The sequence below is a fragment of the Corvus hawaiiensis genome, chromosome 3 (assembly GCF_020740725.1).
Source record: "Corvus hawaiiensis isolate bCorHaw1 chromosome 3, bCorHaw1.pri.cur, whole genome shotgun sequence".
Lineage (NCBI taxonomy): Eukaryota > Metazoa > Chordata > Aves > Passeriformes > Corvidae > Corvus > Corvus hawaiiensis.
Genome location: NC_063215.1, coordinates 72,413,020 through 72,432,992, shown reverse-complemented (window position 1 = coordinate 72,432,992; position 19,973 = coordinate 72,413,020). Strand labels below are relative to the sequence as shown.

General features: G+C 39.6%; 1 protein-coding gene across 4 annotated transcripts; it reads left to right on the top strand.

Annotated features, from left to right (window-relative positions):
• Positions 1–836: 836 nt before the first annotated feature.
• EDARADD (EDAR associated death domain) lies at positions 837–17,678 on the top strand. 4 transcript variants are annotated; one of them, XM_048298770.1, is made up of 6 exons: positions 837–943; positions 5,095–5,153; positions 6,361–6,400; positions 9,303–9,424; positions 12,218–12,263; positions 14,730–17,678. In XM_048298770.1, exons 1-6 carry the CDS (start codon positions 913–915, stop codon positions 15,104–15,106), a joined length of 675 nt encoding a protein of 224 aa, XP_048154727.1. In that variant the 5' UTR covers positions 837–912; the 3' UTR covers positions 15,107–17,678. The 4 variants fall into 4 exon arrangements, with proteins under 4 accessions (XP_048154727.1, XP_048154729.1, XP_048154726.1 ...); XM_048298772.1 differs by having other exon boundaries at positions 838–943; positions 9,336–9,424; XM_048298769.1 differs by having other exon boundaries at positions 852–943; positions 5,092–5,153.
• The last annotated feature ends 2,295 nt before the right edge of the window (positions 17,679–19,973 follow it).

Here is a 19,973-nt window from a genome sequence, read left to right as displayed (position 1 = left end):
ACTACTTTTAGTTATGCCAGTGCAAGCCAGTTGGCTGAATTGGAGCTCTCTCAGTGGAACAAAACTGTAAATGTAAATGTCTGTAAATTTACCTCTTTAATAAATGAGCCAGGTGGCTCAGAAATGTGATCTTTATAATGGCAAATTCAGTTGTCCCGGCTTCTTTTGCTGTATTGTACAATAAATAGAAATACATAATATTTCTTATTTAGAGAGTGATTTCACGCACAGACCCCAATTAGGAAGCCTGTTTTACTTTACATCGAAACCATAAGTGAGAGAATTTGCCAGAGATGACAGTGGGGTTCCAAAGCAATTACACCCAAAGATTTAACATTGTCATGGTATCGGATGTGCCTGTAGCATAAGAAGAAATTTGAATGTCTGTGAGGAACCAGTGCAGTTTTTAATTGTTGTTTTGCAGTACTTGCGTTTGTAAACTCTGTCCGTGCACGTTGAGCCACCCGCAGATGCACCTTAAGCCCTAATGGAGACTGCCTTTCTCTGTCGGAAGGCAGTGATTTACGCGCGTAAATGTCCTCAAGAACAGGAGAGCGAGCACTTGATTTCATACTGCTGAAGCAGCTCACTTTTAGATCCAAACTAGTGACGAGCCGTACATACACCCCGTGACTGAGGTCTTAGCGAAACACGGCGTTTTCACACAGGGGAGCACCTCCCGCACGGAGGATTTACCCCGACGTGTCCGCGGGAGCGCGGTATTTCCCGCTGGGAAATGCGGGCTCCCGGCGGCCGTCGCGCCCGGGACGGCCGTGTGTGGGACCGACCTACCCCGCTCAGTCCCTCCCGGGAGCGCCCTACCTGCGGCGGGGCGGTGCAGGAAGGGGGCGGCGCGGTGGGGCGGCGGTTCCGGGCACGTCGCGTTCCTCGCCCCGGGACCCGCCGCGCCCCATGGCCGCTCCGCAGGACCCGCTGCCCCCAGGTGAGGCCGGCGCCGCGGGGAGCCGGGCGGGCGGGCGGGGGTGCCCCGAGGGGCGGCGGCCGCTGCCGGGGTCCCCAGGGGTCCGGGGCCGGCGATGCACGGGGTGCGGCCCGCGGCGCCCATCCCGGGCCAGGCAGACCCGGGGCCGCGGCTCCTGGGAGCCAGGTGAGGAGCGTAGCCCCGGCCGGGCTGAAAAGAGGTTGTTAGTTGCTCCCTTCCCCCTCCGCACACGCTAATTAAGTATGGTAATAATTTATCATGTGCTCTGCTGGTGTGATTTAGTGCAACTTGTCATGTCGAAGCCTGCTCCAGTATTTAGCGTGTAAGTTAGTTTGCGCTAGTTAATAGCATGTTAAAAAGACCTTTTTCAAAGACATTAACTTAGAATCCCAGAGCTCGGGTGGCTACAAAGTCCACACGCATTAACTTATATAGTAATGGTAAGGGTGCAAATGACTTCTAAGTACCTCACCTGTGGGGTGCCAGCATTACAGATTTTTCCATACCTATCTGCTCACATAGGGACAAAGTTTTGAGTAGTTAACAGTAAACAAAAATGCACAAGTGCTGATGGACTTAAACTTTTCAGGATACTGAATATTCTAGTATAATTTGCCATATCTTCTCCTCCTATTCACATCTGAAATTCATCTATTGCTTCTAGTCAACATTTTTCATTTGGGTTTAATCAAAGGGTTCATCTCTATGAGCAACATTAGTATTAGAGTGATCACTTGTTTAAGTTGTGGTAAGTGAAAACTCTTAATGTGTGTGCCCAGCCTTGGTGTGAAAAAGGTCTTACGAGCATGGTTGAAGTATGTAACTACAACCGACCTTAGGTGCTTCACTCACTACTGGTGGTGTCAAGACTGTGTTGCAGAGAAAAACTGTAACAGAGGGGAATATTATCTCAGCTAATTGATGCTTTGTGAACCCCCTCCTGCTTAAAGGTCAGAATGCTGAGGTCTGTAAAACTCACTTTCAGACTTCCTTCTAATGCAAGGGTGAAAAGCAGAAAAACTGTTTGCACTGGTAAGTGCAGAGCATTGCATCCCCATTAAAGTAGCAGTACTGAACAGAGAGAAAAGGTGGGGATTGGTACGAGTCTGCCACTCTTCTTACAGACTGGTCATACTGGATGGGCCCTGGCAGAGCTGTGGCAGCTGCTGAGCTGTGTGGCAGAAATGAACTTCAGGAGCAACCACTGAACCTGACTTATGTCTGTTAAATGTTGTCTATTGTTTGTGTTGTGTCAGTGGCAAGTAGAGTGGTAGTGATTTTGTGAGGGGTCCCAGGTAGTATTGTTATGAAGCTGTCTGTCAAAGTAACCATGAAATCAGACAGTCAGTCAGATGATACCCGCATTTCCTGTTGGCCTTTCAGCATGCAAAACTGTGGATGGTTTACATCTGAGATAAACAGAACTTTCCTCCCTACTGCTTTGTGCACCTGTGTCCAGCTCTATCACACGAGCTGTGGAATGTTGGGGAAGAGGGAAGGGACATTCTAATTGCCTTATTCATAATAAAATACTAGGTCTGTGGTTTTAAGATTATTTGCCTACTATGAGTGGTCAACAGGACCATGGTGAATCATCTGCAACCCAATACGTAGAGCCTTTAATCTTAGGTGCAAATATACATACATGGCACTTTAAAGAAATTTGGGACTTGGTAGTGCTCTGCAACCTAAACAAAACAATGGAAATTACTATTCTTCATAAAGAACTATTAAATAAAGGGAAGCAATTGAGGTACAGAAAATGAAATACAATTTTAAAATACTTTTCAGGATGGATGCTAAGCAAGAAACATGCAGAGTCACAGATTCCCATGACTGTGTTTATGTGTGAGACCTAGAAAGCAGGAGTCAGAGGTACCACCCTGTACCCCATCACCTCTTGTAGAGATACCCTTGGGTCTGTGAAGTCCTTATTTCAAATGCCTGTATTCTCTGAGCTTCTCCAATTTTTTCAGTGCTTCCCTCTGGATTGTGGAAACTAAGTTACCAGTGTCAAAATATACCTTGGTGCCTTGGAGATGTAACAGAGGACAGGGGACAGAGCCCTTGCCATAGCTACAGTAGCCAGTGAGATTCACCAGGGCATGGACATTCTGTGGGGTCTGCTTTCATCTGCCTCAAGGCTCCTCTGACATGGGAAAAACGAAGTTCCAGGGGTTTTTTTTGTTTGTTTGGCTGGGGTTTTTTTTGTTTTGTTTTGGGTTTTTTGTTTGTTTTTTTTTTTTTGTAATTCATCTAAGAATCTGTAAAGAGGAGCTGAAAGGCCTCCAGAATAAACCAACAATAAAGTGCATGCTTTGCCACTGGGTTGGTAAAACAGTGAGACTAGGGATGCCTGGGCTGGCCTTCTTCCCTAGAACCTTTCTTTGGCTCCCAGTGCCTCCTTGTATTTCAGTTTTCCTTTACCGGGTGGGCTTCTCTTTGCCCCAGCTTCATTTCTGGTTCCTCTGCAGCTTTCCACTACAGTTCCCACTAGGGAGCCTCTATTTTTGGCCCTACTCTCAATCAATGTCTTATGCCAGCTTATTTTATTTTCCCATATCCTGGTGACTCTCAACCTCTCTGCATTTGAGAGTTTGTGCTGACTCTTGCTATCAGGACAGGCTTTATCCAGAACATTTTTGTTAATACCATGTTTCTGGAGCAGGGATTTCATATTTACCAAAAAGTACACATGACAACATGGGGTTTTAGATTGGTTTTGAGTTTTTTTCCTCTTCTGTATATGGCTTCCTAATTTGCAGTGTGAACAATGCTCATCTGCAATTTCATAGGCCCCTGCCTTTTAAAAACATTCAGTGTGCAAAGACTGTGCTCAGCCCTTCTCATCTGACCCCTCTGATCATGTGCCACCTGCCTGGACAATGCCTGTGGATTTCCTGGGGGCTCTAGCACTGAGAAAGGCTTTACCTGAAATCTCAGGGACACCCAGGAACTGCTGCTGGTGTGGCTGCCTCACAGAAGCAAGAGGGGGAACAACTCTGTCCCACTGCTGCCACCTTTTTTATTTTCAGTTTATTGTGCTGTCTTGCACTGGTTAGCATTGCAGCTTGTTCTGTTGTATTGAGTGGATTTGTAGGAGCTGGTCACCAAATAAGCAATTATGCTGAATATGAGCTGGTTAGAATAGTGTCTGTGTAACTTCTGTTCTGTTTTGGGGCTCACTGTTTGTACTGTGTGCTTTGTAGTTAATTTCTGTGACTCTAAATCCACTGGTTTTAATATTCCAAAGAAGGTAATCACCAAATACTGATTACAATCATGTCTTACTGGTTGCAGCTGAAAACTTAGTGTGTACTTCCAGTAAGTGACTTTTAGAGTAAGAGTGACAAGAGTGAAGATCTTACCACATAATTTAAAATGTTTTTCTATTTTTGTAAACATTTATACTTATCAACAGAAGAGACTTCTCAAAAATATGGCAGGATGATGTTAAATTACAGGCGTAGTTTTGTGAATCCTGACTTGTGTGTGAGATTTGTTTCAGATTCTCTGTGCACTTGTGGTCAATACCCCACTAGTATTTGTCAATTTAGCTAGGGGGGTTAACATTTCATGATTCACCTGCAGGTACTTTGAAGATTTATTTTGTTTTTCTTTTGATATTAATATAGTTGAAGTTTATAGTTCTATTGTATACAAATAATTAATATTTTCCTCAACTGTTTTTTAATTAGTATCTTAAATTTTCTATTGTAATCTGGTGTTTGTTAAAGTATTAATTTTTGTTGTAGTGGGTATGTTTGTTTCCTGTTTGAATTATTTCTTTGAGGAAAAAAATTGAATGCTGTCAATAGGAAAACAGAACTTAGCTTTAAGAAATTTACTGTATTTTGTTATTTATTGCTGAAATGTTTTGTGATTTTTTTCACAAAAATAATTCAGGATTTTAATTTAAGTCTATCTTTTGTTAGGGTAGAGTTGGGTTTCCTTGTTGCATGTAGTCTCTCATCTCTGTGCTAGTAGTTCTGACATTTTCCAGTTTGTCATGTTTTCTTGTGGAAATATGACATAATGTATGTAATGGCTGCATTGTTACATTTTATCTTGGTCAGACAAAGAGGCAAAATATGAATTGGCAGAAAGACTTTGATGATTATGCAAGGATAAAGCTTTCTTATCTCCAGCAGATCATGCAGCAAAAGAGCCAGTGGAGGATACGGATCCAAGCACTCTTTCCTTAACAATGGTATGTGTTTCTGGTCGAGTGCGGTTGAAATCATTACAGCTCTCTATGGTTATGTAATGCAGCAGTGAGAAAAAACATTCAAGGATGCTAACTCAAACTGTGAGTGTATATACAAGATTTTGCTTATCTGTTTGACTGCACAAACAAACTTTAATTTACTAACTTGTGCAGTTAAAGTGTAAGTAAACATACCAACAGGTGCATCAGGTGAATTGGATGGTATCAGTGGAGCTGTCCATGGGATAACTTCCAGAGGCTGTGGCAGTGCCATCTCTTTAATTTAAAAAAGCCCCAACTGAGACAAATTGGTGCTGATGTTCTTCTGTCTATACAGTTTGGAGGGATAAAAAAACCCACATAGGGCTTAAAAGTTCAATAGTACTAAGCTCTTCTTATTCCTGTAGCTGGTTTGAAGTCATGGCAAGGTCGGATCCGTGAGCGGTGCCTTAGGCAGGCGCGGCTGCGCCTCGGGAGGGACCAAACCGCGCCCTCTGGTGTTCGCTGGCGCACGAGCACCGCTTGTGTCGGGATCTCAAACATCCCAGTCCCGTGCCGAGGTGGGACTAGAAATAGTACGAAATTCTATGAACACTTTTTAAAAATGTGGCTTTCCATAAAAGCCAAACCTACTTTCACATAAGGGTGGGGGCCATAGGGAAGGCGGTAAACTTCAGGTACAGTAGTAAGTTATGTCATGCCTGGGAATCAGTAGCTGTTTCCTTAAACTCAGTAATAGGTTTCCTATTGCATCTTAATCAGCTATGTAAGTTTAGAGCAGAAGGGGAAAATATATATTTTTTTTCAATGCAGTAACATTTTATTAAAAGCCTAATATGCTAAAAGAGAATTTGAAGTCATCTTTGTTCCTCCTGGCATGAGTTACATTTTCAAGATTATCTTACTAATTCAGTAGAAAATTTCTTTCCTAAACTCTGCTTTTTCACTAAAAATAGCTTTAAAAGTACTGTAGCAAAGCAGCAATCTCTATTACTCGTTCATGTACTAATCAGTAGTGTTAGTAGCATCTCAGTTCCCACAAGTGTTACTGTATCTGATGGTGAACAGATCAACTAGTAGCGACTTGAGAGATACAACTATAATTATGCACTTAGAAGACTGCATAAAGAAAGTGTATATATATACTCCTTCCTCAGCATAATTACACTCAAAATAGCAAACATCTGTGTTTCTTGCCTTTTTGTGACAGACTGAAAAATATCCTGTCCAAGACACAGGAGTACCTAAGGGTAAGTATTTTGAACTCTGTTTATTCAGATGTCATTGATCTATGTTGTTATCTGCAAAAAAACCAGTGGTGTTACCCAACAGATTGAAATACTCATACTTTTTGCTAGATATTTATGTTTTAAATGTAATGCCCTCTTTATTTTTAAGGTCAGTTTGGTGTGTATATCTAACTTTTGAAATTTCCTTCAAAGCTTAGTTTTGATCTATAAGTCAGTCTAAAACTATCATCATAAGACTTGGGTTCTCAGTCTGGAAGGAAAAAAAGTGGTGCCATTGAAAGACAGGGTTCAGACAACAGGTGGTAGACATCATAATGGTGACTTTGAAGGGATTACCGCTGCCTTCATGTTGTTAGAAACACAATCAAGAAATACCTTCCAGGTCTTTTGCCTCTGACTGCATTCCCAGCCTTATAACCAGTCAACTCTTAGTGCCATCTTTTACCTTCAGCAGGTGTTAATACCATCTGCTGGGGAACCTACTATTAGGCCCACTCTACACAAGTCCCTGCCTCTCCTTGCTGAAAATGGAGTGAGGGAGTGCAGGTTCTGAAGTCAAATACATGGATTACACAGTGTGAATATCCTCTTTATGTTTCCTTGACATGTGGGGTGGGTTTTTTCTTGTCATCCCTGGCTTCACCATTGACCTTTGTCCAGGGAATGCACTGGCAGGGGCTTGGTTGAAAAGCACTCTGCAGGTAGTGTGTTCTCTGTCCTGTGTTGCACAGCAGGTCTACAGTGGGACAGACACAGGAAACCAGGCTAGTCACACTGGAAACTTCTGCTGAGGAGTGTGAGCAGTATACCACTGGGGGTTAAAGAAAGGGTGGAGATTATTCTGGGGCTTGAGAAAACCAGACAGAGGAAATGAGCACTCTTCAGAACTGCTGCTCAGCAGGGAAGGATAATGTGGGATGAAGACTGTACGAAATCATAAACTAGTTTCTGTTTATTTGCGGTCAGGTGGTTTGGTCCTTCAAAATTGTTTATTAGCACTACAGCAATTACACTGGAACATTCTTTTCCATGTCCTGTTTTTTATTTCACCTGTGACATTACATCCTCCTCAAAATTAATTAGATAAATTCCTAAATTTCAAATTTGTCAAGGTTGTTTGAAATCCAAAATTGCATATTCTAAATGCATCTATTTTAAAAAGGAAAGCTAAGACATAAGTAGAAAGGTCAGCACTTCCTGTAAAAAGGAAGTGCACTTGGTTTATATTTAATTTTCGTTTTTGCTTCCTCTTACTAAGTGTAAGAAGATGTAACTACTAATATAGCTTGACATTTCCCCTTTGAAGTTGAATGTGATACAAATACCTCTTAGTATTCTGTTCATTTCTGTGAATTTAATTTTTTCCCTGAGAATGGCTTTTCATAGCTATTTCTATTAAAAATAGAAACTTAGAAGTATGAGTCTGTGAACTAAAAATTGTAACAGAAGTGCAGGTCTGATTCTGTGTAACACGCAATTATGTTTGATTCAGAGTTAATGATTGAACAGACAGTACACTGGTGAGAGTGGCTGTCTGTTGCTTTTATTGGCCAATTAATTAATGGGCCGTTTTGGAGCCATAACTTATTACAGTTCTTGGCACCCTTTACTGAATATGAAATAAAATGGAGTTGAGGGAACTTTTTGTCTTGTAGGGGTTGCCTTAGTGTTTATCATGATTTGATAATTCTACTTCCACTCAAATACAGAACAAATTTCACACATATTATTTCCACAATTTTGGTTCTCATGCTCTGCATTTTTAGATAGACTTTGTTTTGTTTTGGGCTTTTTTGTTGTTGTCTCTGACGTACTGTCATAAAGAATAATGATGATCCTCTACTAAACGTTGACATTACTGGGGATGAAATATCTTTCAACAGTCTTATAAAACCAGAAAAAGAGGAAAATCATGATTTTTGATTTTCTTTTTCTTTCAAGTGTAAGGATAAATTCTTTGATTCAGATCAATTTCTTGAGTGAGATAAGAAAATATTTCTTCTTTCTGTTTTGTGATGAATCATGAAGATAATAGAAGTTCTTCAATGAGATCTTACCATTAAACAGACAGCAAATGGAAACATACCAGCACTACAAATGTAGTCACCCCCATGGAGCGTTCTTGTATGTGAAAACATGTAGAATATAACCTTTTTTAAGCCTGTGTTAATGGTTGGTCAGCACCTGACTTAGGGGAATTATGCAAATGGTTTAAAGAGGAGGACCTTACTAATCATGCAGAGTGAAATTTGTCCATTTTTGCACAAGGTTCACAAAGGGTTTATGTATCTTTTGTATCCCATTTTGAGGGCTGAAGTGATGCTTGAAAGGTTAACAGAGTTTGTGCTGTACTAGGGAATGCTGTGCTTTTCAGTGGACTCCCAGGGCAGTTGATAAACATGCTTTGAAATGGATTATTTCAGTGCTTCAGCAAATTCCTGTGTAGTAGAAATCAGTAGGATGAGTCCAGTTCACCAAGGGGCATAATAAAAGGAAAATATTTATGCAGTACATGTTTTAACTGTCTTTTTAAGTGTGATGAGAAAAGCAAAACAAAAATTAGAGTGACTTTGACAGTCATCTTCAGCCTACTTGGATGTATTGGTTCAGTTAATATTCTGTAGTCAGCTTTCTGAAAGAAGAACATGACTCTTGCTTTAAAAATAGTGTGGTGTTTGTTTAGGAAACAACTGCTACTCTAATATCTAATCTCTGCAAGGATTATATTTCTTCTCACAGTCATGCTCTGCATGATTGTTACAGGCTCTGCTGATTTAATATTTTGGGCTTTTAATCTAGCAATTCCCAGTGTTTGATCATGATATGGAGTTGAATTTTGTATGTTAGACACCTATACTATAATTTATGTTTGATAGTCTTACTATTTAAATTTGTGTTTGAGTGGAAGACCAGTGTTTCACACTCTTTGCCTTAGATGAGGAATACCTAACAGATCAAGTTACTTTGGAAATTGCATCTGTGAACATCAAGACCCTTACATCAGATTCTGGCCTAATCCAACAGGTAAGAAAAATGATATTTGAATGTGAACTAAGTTACTGCTGTTAATGAAGTAAGTATGTTAACAAATAAATGTATTTTCAGACGATATCTGGAGAGCACAAAATTATTCAGTAAAACAGACCAGAAATTTGCTTTCTTTTCAAGAGTTTAATGAAGGGAGCTTTTGTGGAGAAGGGCAAAAAAAAGATTATTTTTTTCATTAACCTGTACATTTTAGTTTAAATAGGTTTTGATCAATGTATAGATGTTCCGAAGAAGAGCTGGCAAACAGTTAAGGCTTTGTCATACATGCTGTCCCTCCTTCCAGTGAAAATAAAGCCAGGCACAGAAGAAGTGAAGAAGCAAGGAATCCTAGATTTTGCCCTTAGGGAGGCATTTGACTGTTTTGCTTTGATTTTGGGACGCTGCTCTTCCCATAGTTGAAACACTGTCCACTTTTTGTGAAATCTTGCATTGCCATAGGAAGGGCAATGCTGAGTGACTCCCATGCTCCATGGTTACCATCTTTCAAGTGAATGTTATTTGCTGAATTTCAAATTGATTCTCTTTGGGTTGAGCAGAAAACTTGGAGAAGAGAAATGAATGAGCATTTTCCAGCAAGATGAAGAATTAAAAGGAGTTCCTAATGCCAGAGTCCCAGCTGAATTCCTTTAGAAACAAACATGGGTTTGGTATGCATTTCACAGATGATGGAGGTAACTGTTCATTCCCATCATCAAGGAGAGAGCATTTCCTGGCAGCTTAGAATCACTGTAAAGATAATTCGGTGTATTAGGGTGTTAATGGTTCCACAGAGCTGGAAAACTTTCTGCTTACCTTCAGACTGTGCATAAGTTTATGGCTTTGATTAGACCTGTGGAGGATGATTGGATCTTCATCGTGGGCAAAAAATATTCTTGCTTAATGCCTTCATTTCCTGGGCAGTAACACTACAATGTCTTATTGCAATTACATTACAAGAAAATTATCTTGAATAAACCTGAGTACATCTGACTTGATAAAAGTGGATAATGACTGATCAGTGAAAATATGAATTTTGAAAACAGATGTATGGCACAGGTAAGTATTGCTGCTTTTCTTTGTACTTTTTGCAGTACTACCCTTTCTTATTTTTTATGCCTCACAAGGCATGTATAATGACATAAGGACACTAAGGCATTAGCTTTCACAATAAGGTTTGAACTTCGGTGATTTGATAAAGTCTGGGAAATGAAGGTCAGGATGGCAGTTAAGTGAACAGTATCTTTTTTTTTTTTTTTTTTTAAAATTTGCTTGTTTGTTTCTTTTGAAGTAGATCTTTGGGGAGGCTGAACTGTGCTGGGTAGTTCCTCATTCTCCCCAAAGAGTTACCCTTCTGGGAATTTGCTCCTTGAGGCTCAGTAATAACATTCTGCCTTTTTAAGGAATTTGTGGGAGTGGAGACAATTACTGTAATCAGGCACTTCAGATTTAATTTTTCTTAAACTTCAGGTGCTCACATGTTGCCATGAAGGCCAAGTTTGTGTTTAAAAAGCACTATCCAGATAAAGCTGCCATGGTAGAAAAGTAAGAAGATAATGGCAGGGCTTATTCAGTTGCAATTGGCATGCGCAGTGTTAGATCTCTCTTGAGCAGAGACCAGGCATTTTGATATTGCATGTGTGGTCTTGCAGTTTTCAGGGAGTAAAGAAATGCTGAAAACAGTATGCAAATTTTTCCTTTCTTAACAAAGTCTGTAAATATTTTGGAGAGAGTTCACCTTCTTTATAATTAGATTGTGAATGTATGCAAGTTCAGCACAGCAACTGAAACTGCCTGTATTCTATTTTTAGTGGATTTCTTAGTAAAGAAGGTGTAGCAGGTAGGACTAGAGTATCTTATTACACTGTATTGTTACCCATATGTTGGCTTGTGTTTGTATGCACAACCTGCAAAATTAAGAAGCCTGCTGTTATAGTTTCGGAAGAATTGACGCAATACAAAAAGATCAACAATACCTCATTGCAGCTATCTAAGGGGAAAATCCCCTTCTACTTTCATCTTTAAATCCTCAGCAGAAGAAAGCTATTTCACCTGGCTCCACACCTGCATAGTTAAAGTAAGGGCAGCTGCAGTTTCCCCACAGTTCTACAATCAAGGGGCTATCCTTCCAGCTTTTTGATGTTGCTAAGTAGTAGAATTGAAATGTTATAATGTGTATTACAGTCTCAGGCTGCTAAGTAATTTCAGTATGTTTAATTAGCAGACAAAACACCATTGAGGGAATGTTAACTTCAAACAGGAGGAGGGTTAGATATGAGCCGCAGGAATGTTCATGTCCACCTGTTGTCTATAAAAGCTTCCTATGTATGTAAAGAAGTCTGTAAAAAATATTCTCCACTTTGCCTAGATCAATGAAACAATCCCTTACTGCTGCTTGTTACGTGCAAAATTACTGGGTTTTATACTGCAAAACATTTAAAAATCTTTTTAATCAAACCATATGAATTGTTAAATAGCTTTTGAGGGCTCAAGAGAGAGTTAGTCAAAAGATGCAATGCTATAGCATATCATTAATAAAAATGCTATTGTTCAGTGCATACAACCAACAGGGCAGTTTTATGAGCTGCAGCATGGAAATGCTGCCTGAAAAGACTGCAAAGACTGCAGATTGTTAGTAATTCCTCAAACTGTATGTATATTCCCTGTCTGACTTTACAAGTAGCTTGGTAGTTTTTAAGTAATCTCCTGCCGGTTGTAAATTAGTCAAATACTTATTCTGGTGTTCAATTATATTGTTTTACTTTGACTTTATATTTGTTTTCTGCTTTGTAGCCAGAAGACAAAGACACACAAAACCATACTGACGAATCACTTTCAGGTAATATGTCAGCTTTATTGTGCTACATATTTTATTCCTAGGTTTTATTTGAAAGTGCTCTTCTAAAAACTGCTGTTTGTCATAACAAATTACTACCTGGATAATTACTGCTTATGGAGCTCATTTCATTACCAGTGTCATTTACAGCTTCCCCTTTGTTCTAAGAGGATGGTGGTCAATAATGCAGACCATACAAAATATGTAAGTTGGGCTTTCTAAATACGTTTAGTACATCTGCCTTCAGAAGTGATGTGTACATAGCTGTCAGGAGGGAGGAGAAGCTGGCAGTAGGCTGTGAGGGTTTATCCCATAATTGTGTGAGTTCTGCTGCTGGGGGGAGGGGGGGTGTGTGTGTATGAGATACAGTTATCTTAGTCTAACAGTAAGAAATGGAGAGTTTCTTATTAGTAAAGAAGCTTGCCTATCAGGTAGCATTAGGATCATGCAATTAGTTGGGTAGGTCATCATTTGCTTGTCAGTGTCTAACACAGGGGCATCTTAGAAAAGCAGGATTCTTTATGATGCTTTTGATAGTCTTGCAGATGATATAGCACAAGAAGCAGGTTGGTTTAGTTTTGTTTACTTCTATCTGCACCCTTTTAGACGGGTGTTTTCTTTACCCTTTCTCTTCGCTGTTTCTATTGGAGGATGAAACTCACGCTGGCAACCCTGCCAGAGTAAATAAGATGAAATTCAGATAGGGTGCTCTCCTGCCCTCTAAGCTCAGTCAGAAATTTGATTGGATTATATTCATTTTGCCTTGTTTGTGTAAGTAAAGCTGGTATGAATGAAGCAAGCAAGTTTTGTCTCACTTTGTCAAGAGTTTAGGGTGCACAAGAAGAACAGAAGAGTTAACGTACATATTCCTGTAGAGAACAGCTGCAAGGCCTGTGGAATACCGGTGAGCAAGATGTCACCAGAACATGTTTCCCTTTAACAGGGAATCTAAGCGTTTGTATGGAGTTATGTGTCTGCAGCACTGTTGTTGCTGCACGTCCTAACTCGTTGAAAACTTCAGAAGTTGTTCTTGGCCTGCTAAAAAAGCAATCTTATGAACAATGTTACAAAAATAACAATAGCCTGTCCTTTCTTTAAAAATAGAATACAAAGTGCATGCAGGCATTATATTCTGGAATTTTCACACAATCTGACAATAATTACTGAAAATAAATTCATGTTTAAAAAAAAAAAAAGCCACAAAACCCCACAAACAAACAGGCTTAACAGATGCTGTGGTCCTTATGAGTAGGTGGCTCTAAGATTTGCTCTTTGCCAGAGATACAGTTCAGGCCTCTGATCCAGCACTTGTAAATTCTGTGTCACTGTTTTCTGTTGTTTTTAATCAATCTTTGGATTATTATCAGCCCATTTTTCAGAGTTTTGTCTGAAATAGGACTAGCTACTTCCCTATTTCAAGCTGTACAATGAGGCTGGAGCACAAAAACTTTAGAAAATGCTTCTAGGCTGTGTCCATTATCTACTATTTGGAAATACCAGATTCTCCCTGCTTTCAAAAAGGAGCAGGGAGAGTTAAGGTCTGCAGTCAAATGCTCAGACTGTGTCCTACACTGCTGCAATGTTAAAGGTCTTGGTATTAGAGTTTCACTAGAGGTATGACTTGAACTGGTTTCTGCATGCCTTTATGGCTTATTTTTATATAATATAGTCTGATAGCACCACATTGTTCCCAGTTTTGGGGACATACTGACTATGGTGTATAGGAGATTTCTAAATGGCAATTTTCAGTATCTGATGCAGATTTAAGAACGCATCACCACCACTTTCCAGCAACCTGGTATTTTTATTTTTCTCACACATGGAGGAGTATGCACTGTATTCCTTTTCATGATATACATTTAAAATAGGCTTTGTTGGTTAAACAGGGATAGTTTTTATTGTAAGAGCCCTTACAAAGCAGAGGAACATTTCTACTTTTTCATTGTGTTAAAGTACTAGATGTTAGTTATGTTTGGATCTGTCAGAAGAGATTCTCCTGGTGCACATATTTCACGTTGTTACGAAGGCAGCAGCTCAGAAATGTTTCCTTCATTCTACAACACACAAATACAAGATGCATAGAATGTACACATAATCCTGTTGGTGATTTAAGTGGGGGTATGGCAGATTCAAGGAAGCTACATGGTTCCAAAAACAAAAAAGGGGACTATCCTAGCTCACACACTGCATTGAATCTTATGTCTTTTCTATAAAAGTATAAATATGGTACTTTCAAGATTACTGTCCTTTTGATTGAAGCCACTGAACGTAATGAAGAGAGAAGTTTTAGAAAGTTAATTTCATGAGTTCTTCATAAGGAAGGGCATTGCATATCACTATTCTGACTTTTTCAGAAGCAATTCAAAGCAACATAATACTCCTCAATCCTTTATGCTTTTAACTTTTTGTTCCTGATGATGCCACAGCAATACATCCTAATTTCTTCCCATGTAATGGTTTTCACTGCAGATCTCAAGAAAACCTGCAAGGAAAATGTCACCTGCTCCCTGTGCTTATTCCGTGCACCGACCATCAGTGACATGCTCAATGATGAGGACTTGTTGTACACAGTGAGGCTAAAGCTGGATCCCTGCCATCCAACAGTGAAAAACTGGAGAAATTTAGCAAGCAAGTGGGGGATGACTTATGATGAATTGTGTTTCCTTGAACAAAAGCCCCAAAGTCCCACCTTGGAGTTCTTGCTACGGAATAGTGACCGGACTGTGGAGCAGCTGATTGATCTCTGTAAATTTTATAAGAGAATTGATGTTGTGAAAGTGCTGCTGAAATGGGTGGAGGAGGAATGGCCCAAGAGAGGGAACAGAACTTACCAGAATGACTTCTAGGTCAAAGAAAGTTGTTAGTCTGTATGTGTTAAATGCTGGGACTAGCTACCACTAATACATTGGAAGTTTCCCTTGCAAGAGAGAGAAAGCCTGTACTGAGGGTTTGTATACTGTGTAAGCTTTATCTACTGTATACACAAATGTATGTTTTATGCCCTCAGGGTTGCAAAGATAACCTTCCAGAAGTGGATGGAATCATCCAGATTGTGTTCTTGAGTCTGCACATACCATCAGTTTCTTTGCTGCTGTTCACAACCTTCCTGAACCGAAAAGGAATCAAAAGGCCAGACCAGTGTTTTTACTGCAGCAGTTGTGAACCGTATCAGTTGTGTGCTGTTGCTTTTGGGGAAAGCCACTGTTAGAAGGCAAGTCTCTTGGCCTTATTGGTAGCCGTTCCACAATTTTGTATGTTCTACCTAGTACAAGATGAGGTGGAATCTTTTTCTTCCTTTTTTGTTGTTTTTTAAGCTTTGTGACACTGTTTTTGGCACAGGAACACCTCAATGTTCCAGGCAGTAATTGGGATCTGCATGTTACAATTAACTGAATATTCAACATCACATTTGAGCAAATTAAGTCTCTTTTATGAACAAGAGTAGGCATTAAACAATAACAGATGTTAAACAAAATAATTACTCATATGCTACTACATAATAGGACATATCTTTACCCTAAGAAGAAATCATGCAATTCAGAGAGACTTTTCAGCCCATAACATTTAGGGGCCAAAAGAACCAATTTAAAGGCTCTATGCTTGAAATTACTTTCCAAAGGTTTAAAGACAGTGTACGCTCTTGAGTGCACGTATCAAATGCCTCTCACTTTGCAGTGCGAGGTGATGGCACCACAGGGTATCGTTATTATTGACTGTAATTTCCCTTTTCACTGGCTGTGGTTTTCTTTACAGTCCTGTGGATTGGCCTACATTCTGTCCCACACCAAGGTAGTTGCACTCTTGTGTGAAACTAGCACTATATTTTGATTAAAGCCACTCTGATGAAAAATTAACAGCTGAATTCACCTACAGCCCAGGTGGATGGTTATTAAAGCACTTACAGTGATTTAGACTGATTTTTTTAAAAGGATTTTGATGCTCTGAATTACACTGTTTACATTTTAAATGTTTCAGAAATTGTCCTTTTTCCTACCATTCTTCTGACGTGTCAGACAATGTAGTATGTACATAGGTGTATATACCAAAGCAGTGGTCAAGATGTGGGGCAAAACTAGAATGGGGTGCAGGTTGATACACTGTTTACTTTTCTCGAGTAGAAATAGTAAGAATTAGTAGCAAAGCTGAGGGAACTCTAATGCTGTATGCTGAGTTTCTTACTGTAAGAGATTGAAAAGGAACCTCTAGTAACACTTTACTGAAGATACTGAGAGATATGGTTACAGAGGAGCTAGAAGTAAAGACTAACATTTTCACTGGCAGGCACTTGTTCACTGTCAGGCACTTGTTCTGGGCTGACATAAAATTATTTTAGTGACTTCAAGAAGCTGAAAGTCTTGTTTCAGGGTAAAGAGATTGACCTAAATTTGAGGTTTGAATTTTAAATTTTTTTATAAAAGACTGAAATTTGTAATGAATTTTTTTAACCATTCCTCAAAAAAAGCTGCTACTCTTTAGAACTCTTGTTTTCTAGCTGTATTTTAAGGAGGAAATTTTACTGCTCTGTCTTGTTGGGGCTGCAGCTCAAGTGTTTCATGATTCTCTCCTAGGAACTGGGGTTTCCCAATAGATGTCTGTCAGCTTGTTACTTTTGCAAATAATCTTCTGTATTGAGTTAGATGCTCTAGATTCAGCTTTGGGGACTACTGCTGTGGCTGGACTTCCTGCTATTTTCAGTTCCTGCAGAGGCATCCACTGCCTACGTGCAAAGAGCTCATATTGCAGCTTGTCCAACATAATTCCCATACCTTGGGCTGACTGCATGCATGATTTAGGATCATATGTCTGTATGTTAACTTGTTCTTCTGAGTGATGAGTGCTGGCATATATGCCCACAGCTTTTCTCTCCCGTAACATACCACAGGTATATCTGTGTGGTATTATAATATGCTCTGCTTTGGTAGATCCAGACCAGCTAGGAGAAGAATCACATAAGAATCAGAATGGGAATATGAAATGATGCAGTAGCATTCCTGGATCAACTGAAATCGACTCCTTTTCCTGACTTCTGGCTAAAACTTGTAAAATTTTGAAGAAACTCTGTTGTCTTGTGAAGATGAGTTTGATCCCCTGAAGCTCTTCAAAAGTCAATGTCAGCTGCAAGAGTTCACATCTGATGGAAATAAAGCTGCTTCTGAGAGTTCATAGGTGGATTCTGTATAAATTCAGCTCTGAAGGTTGAAAATGTTAGCCTTAAACTTCACCACACACTGGATTACTCATTACTATACTTGAAATACTTTTTTTCCCTCTTTGTGTGGCAGAAATGGAGAGGTACACACTCTTTTTTTAGTTTTATATCTGTTTACAAGATATTGGTTCTGAGTGTTCAATTTATTCTTATATTTTCTGTTATAATGTGTACTATTTTTAGAAGAAATATAGATTGTCAGTGTTTGACTTTATTGTATTTGTTTTTATTACAGCTAGGAAAACAGCTGTTTTCCTTCTCACCAGTCACCTTGAAATTACTGAACTATCAATTAGTTGTGCTGTATAAAAAATACCTTCTAGATGAAATTCATGGCACCTTAAAGCACTTATGTTTGCAACAGATACTGCTGTTCAAGAAAGGAAGATGCATTTTTAAATCTTTTCCATATGAAAAATGAGTTGATTTTGATAAGATGATGAACAAAGATGTTAATTTAGAAACTTGTAGCTGAGTTACTGATTAAGAGAGGTATGAAACCTGTAGGGGTGAACTTTTCCTGAATTAATAACCGATCTGATACTGGACACTAAAAACCTCTACTAGGCTATCACTTTTGTTCCATTATATCTTTCTCCTATTCCTGTATAATACCTGCTCTCCCTTCAGGAATTTCCAGGTTTTTGCCTGCTGTCTCTCTGCCTGCAGGATGATCAGTGGCCTTTGCCACCCATTTTAGCTTCTATGAAGCTGCCCAAACCACTGTATTATTTCATTTCTGCAACCTTATCTAAGACATAAGGCGCTTAATAACTGTTCTTCAATGGCAAAGTTACGGTGCTGTGCTCCAGGAGAACCTAGTTTTCCTGGGAGGACAACTATGGCGTATCCCCAGTAAAATGGTGACAGGGCCCAGTTGCCTTACTCTCTGAATACACTTCCCTTGGATTTGTGGAGAGGAATGCAGGATAGATTTGGGACTGTCCTTTGGAACCTAATGTAATGGATAGGGGTAGTCAGCATGGTCCCAGATGCTTGCTTCGAAATAACTTGTACAGAAACTGTAAACCAAAGGTTCTTCCTGAACCACTACTGAAAACTGGAGAGCTGCAGCTTGGCCTGGACAGTGCTTTGTGAAAGAGACTGCATATTTTTCACTGTCTCAAAAGGCGTCCCACAGTTCCAAGTCAAGCTGTTAGCAAGAGGAAAGAAATGTAAATTCTGCCTTATGGTTCTTTAAGCTAGGGTAACACCATTGACCTGTGGCCAGACATAGTTGGAAATTGTTTGTCAGATAGCAGAAGTATTTAAACAAGGTCAAAGAAAGTGCATGGCATTTATAATAAATTAAAGAGCAGACTACTTGTGTAATTTTTGCAGCAGATCATATTCTTCCGTCCATGAAGGCCAAGGAATTAGTTATTCAAAACTGCTTTCAATATATCTTGTAAATTTTAAATTTTGGCTTGGTTTTGGACAGAAGGGCAGAGGACTTGAGATTGTTGCCTATTTTGACAGAAAAGTGCTTTTCTTAGTCCCTGCATTCATCTAGTCTTGATTCCATGGCTATGGTCAGTTGGCCTTAAGTGGATTATAGAAGAGATGAGGAAGTAGCTTCTTTCTGTTAGAAATAATTGGCGAGAAATAATTGTCTATGGTGTTAACTTACTCTTCCTTCTGATGTATATAGAGTAGTTTCCTTGCAAGAAAATCTTAGTTAATTACATCTTTCTACTTTTTGTATCTGTGTACAGCATGGGATGGATACACAACTTTATATGTCCACATGAAAGTGCTTTTTTCTTTTTTTTATGAGCTTGCTTCAAGATTACCCAATATTTAATTTGGGAATGTTTTTTGTCTCCAAAAATAACTGAAGTTTCATGTTGTTGATGAAAAGTTCCTTAACAGAAAGAGCCAGGATAAGAAAGGGGCACCCAAATCATTACAGTAGTAAAAATATCTTGAGCCTAAACTTTATTTATTTTTGTCTTTGCACTATCTCTCTCTCTCTCTCTCTCTATATATATGTATATATAAAAGGTTTCCTTACTTCAGTTCATTCACAGTCCCATTAAGAGATTTCATTTTGTCCTAATTTATTTTTGCCTCTGCTTTCTCTGAAGCTGAAAAGTTCACTAGCTCAAAGGTCTATTAAAAGCCTGATCCTCTCTAGTATCAGGAAACACCTACCATCTCGTGGTGAGAGGTGATAGTACAGCCCTCGCACATCTCCCTTGAAAATGCAGGAGAGCTGAGGGCAGGTGAGCTCATCTGTAAATTCAGAGACCCACCAGGGAGATCCTAGGGCAACTGCATGAGGATGATGAAGGTGGAGTTCTAGGGATCTTGAGTTTGGTCACAGTCCCCAGTTTGGAGAACATCACAGTTTTTCCTTTTGCACAGATGCATGATGTTTCCTGGTTTTTATCTCCCTAGTTAGGCAGGGACTGAATCATTGTGCAGATTGTGGCACAGGCACCTGGGGGTGGAGGTATGGCAGGGTGTGCAGACAGGGCAACCACAGGCACAGGTTTGCTCTC

Coding starts and splice junctions, on each gene's coding strand:
- EDARADD (XM_048298769.1), top strand. CDS start 913: ATGGCCGCTCCGCAGGACCCGCTGCCCCCAG. Junction 944..5,091: donor GCAGGACCCGCTGCCCCCAG/GTGAGGCCGGCG, acceptor TCTTATCTCCAG/CAGATCATGCAGCAAAAGAG. Junction 6,401..9,302: donor AGACACAGGAGTACCTAAGG/GTAAGTATTTTG, acceptor TTTGTGTTTGAG/TGGAAGACCAGTGTTTCACA.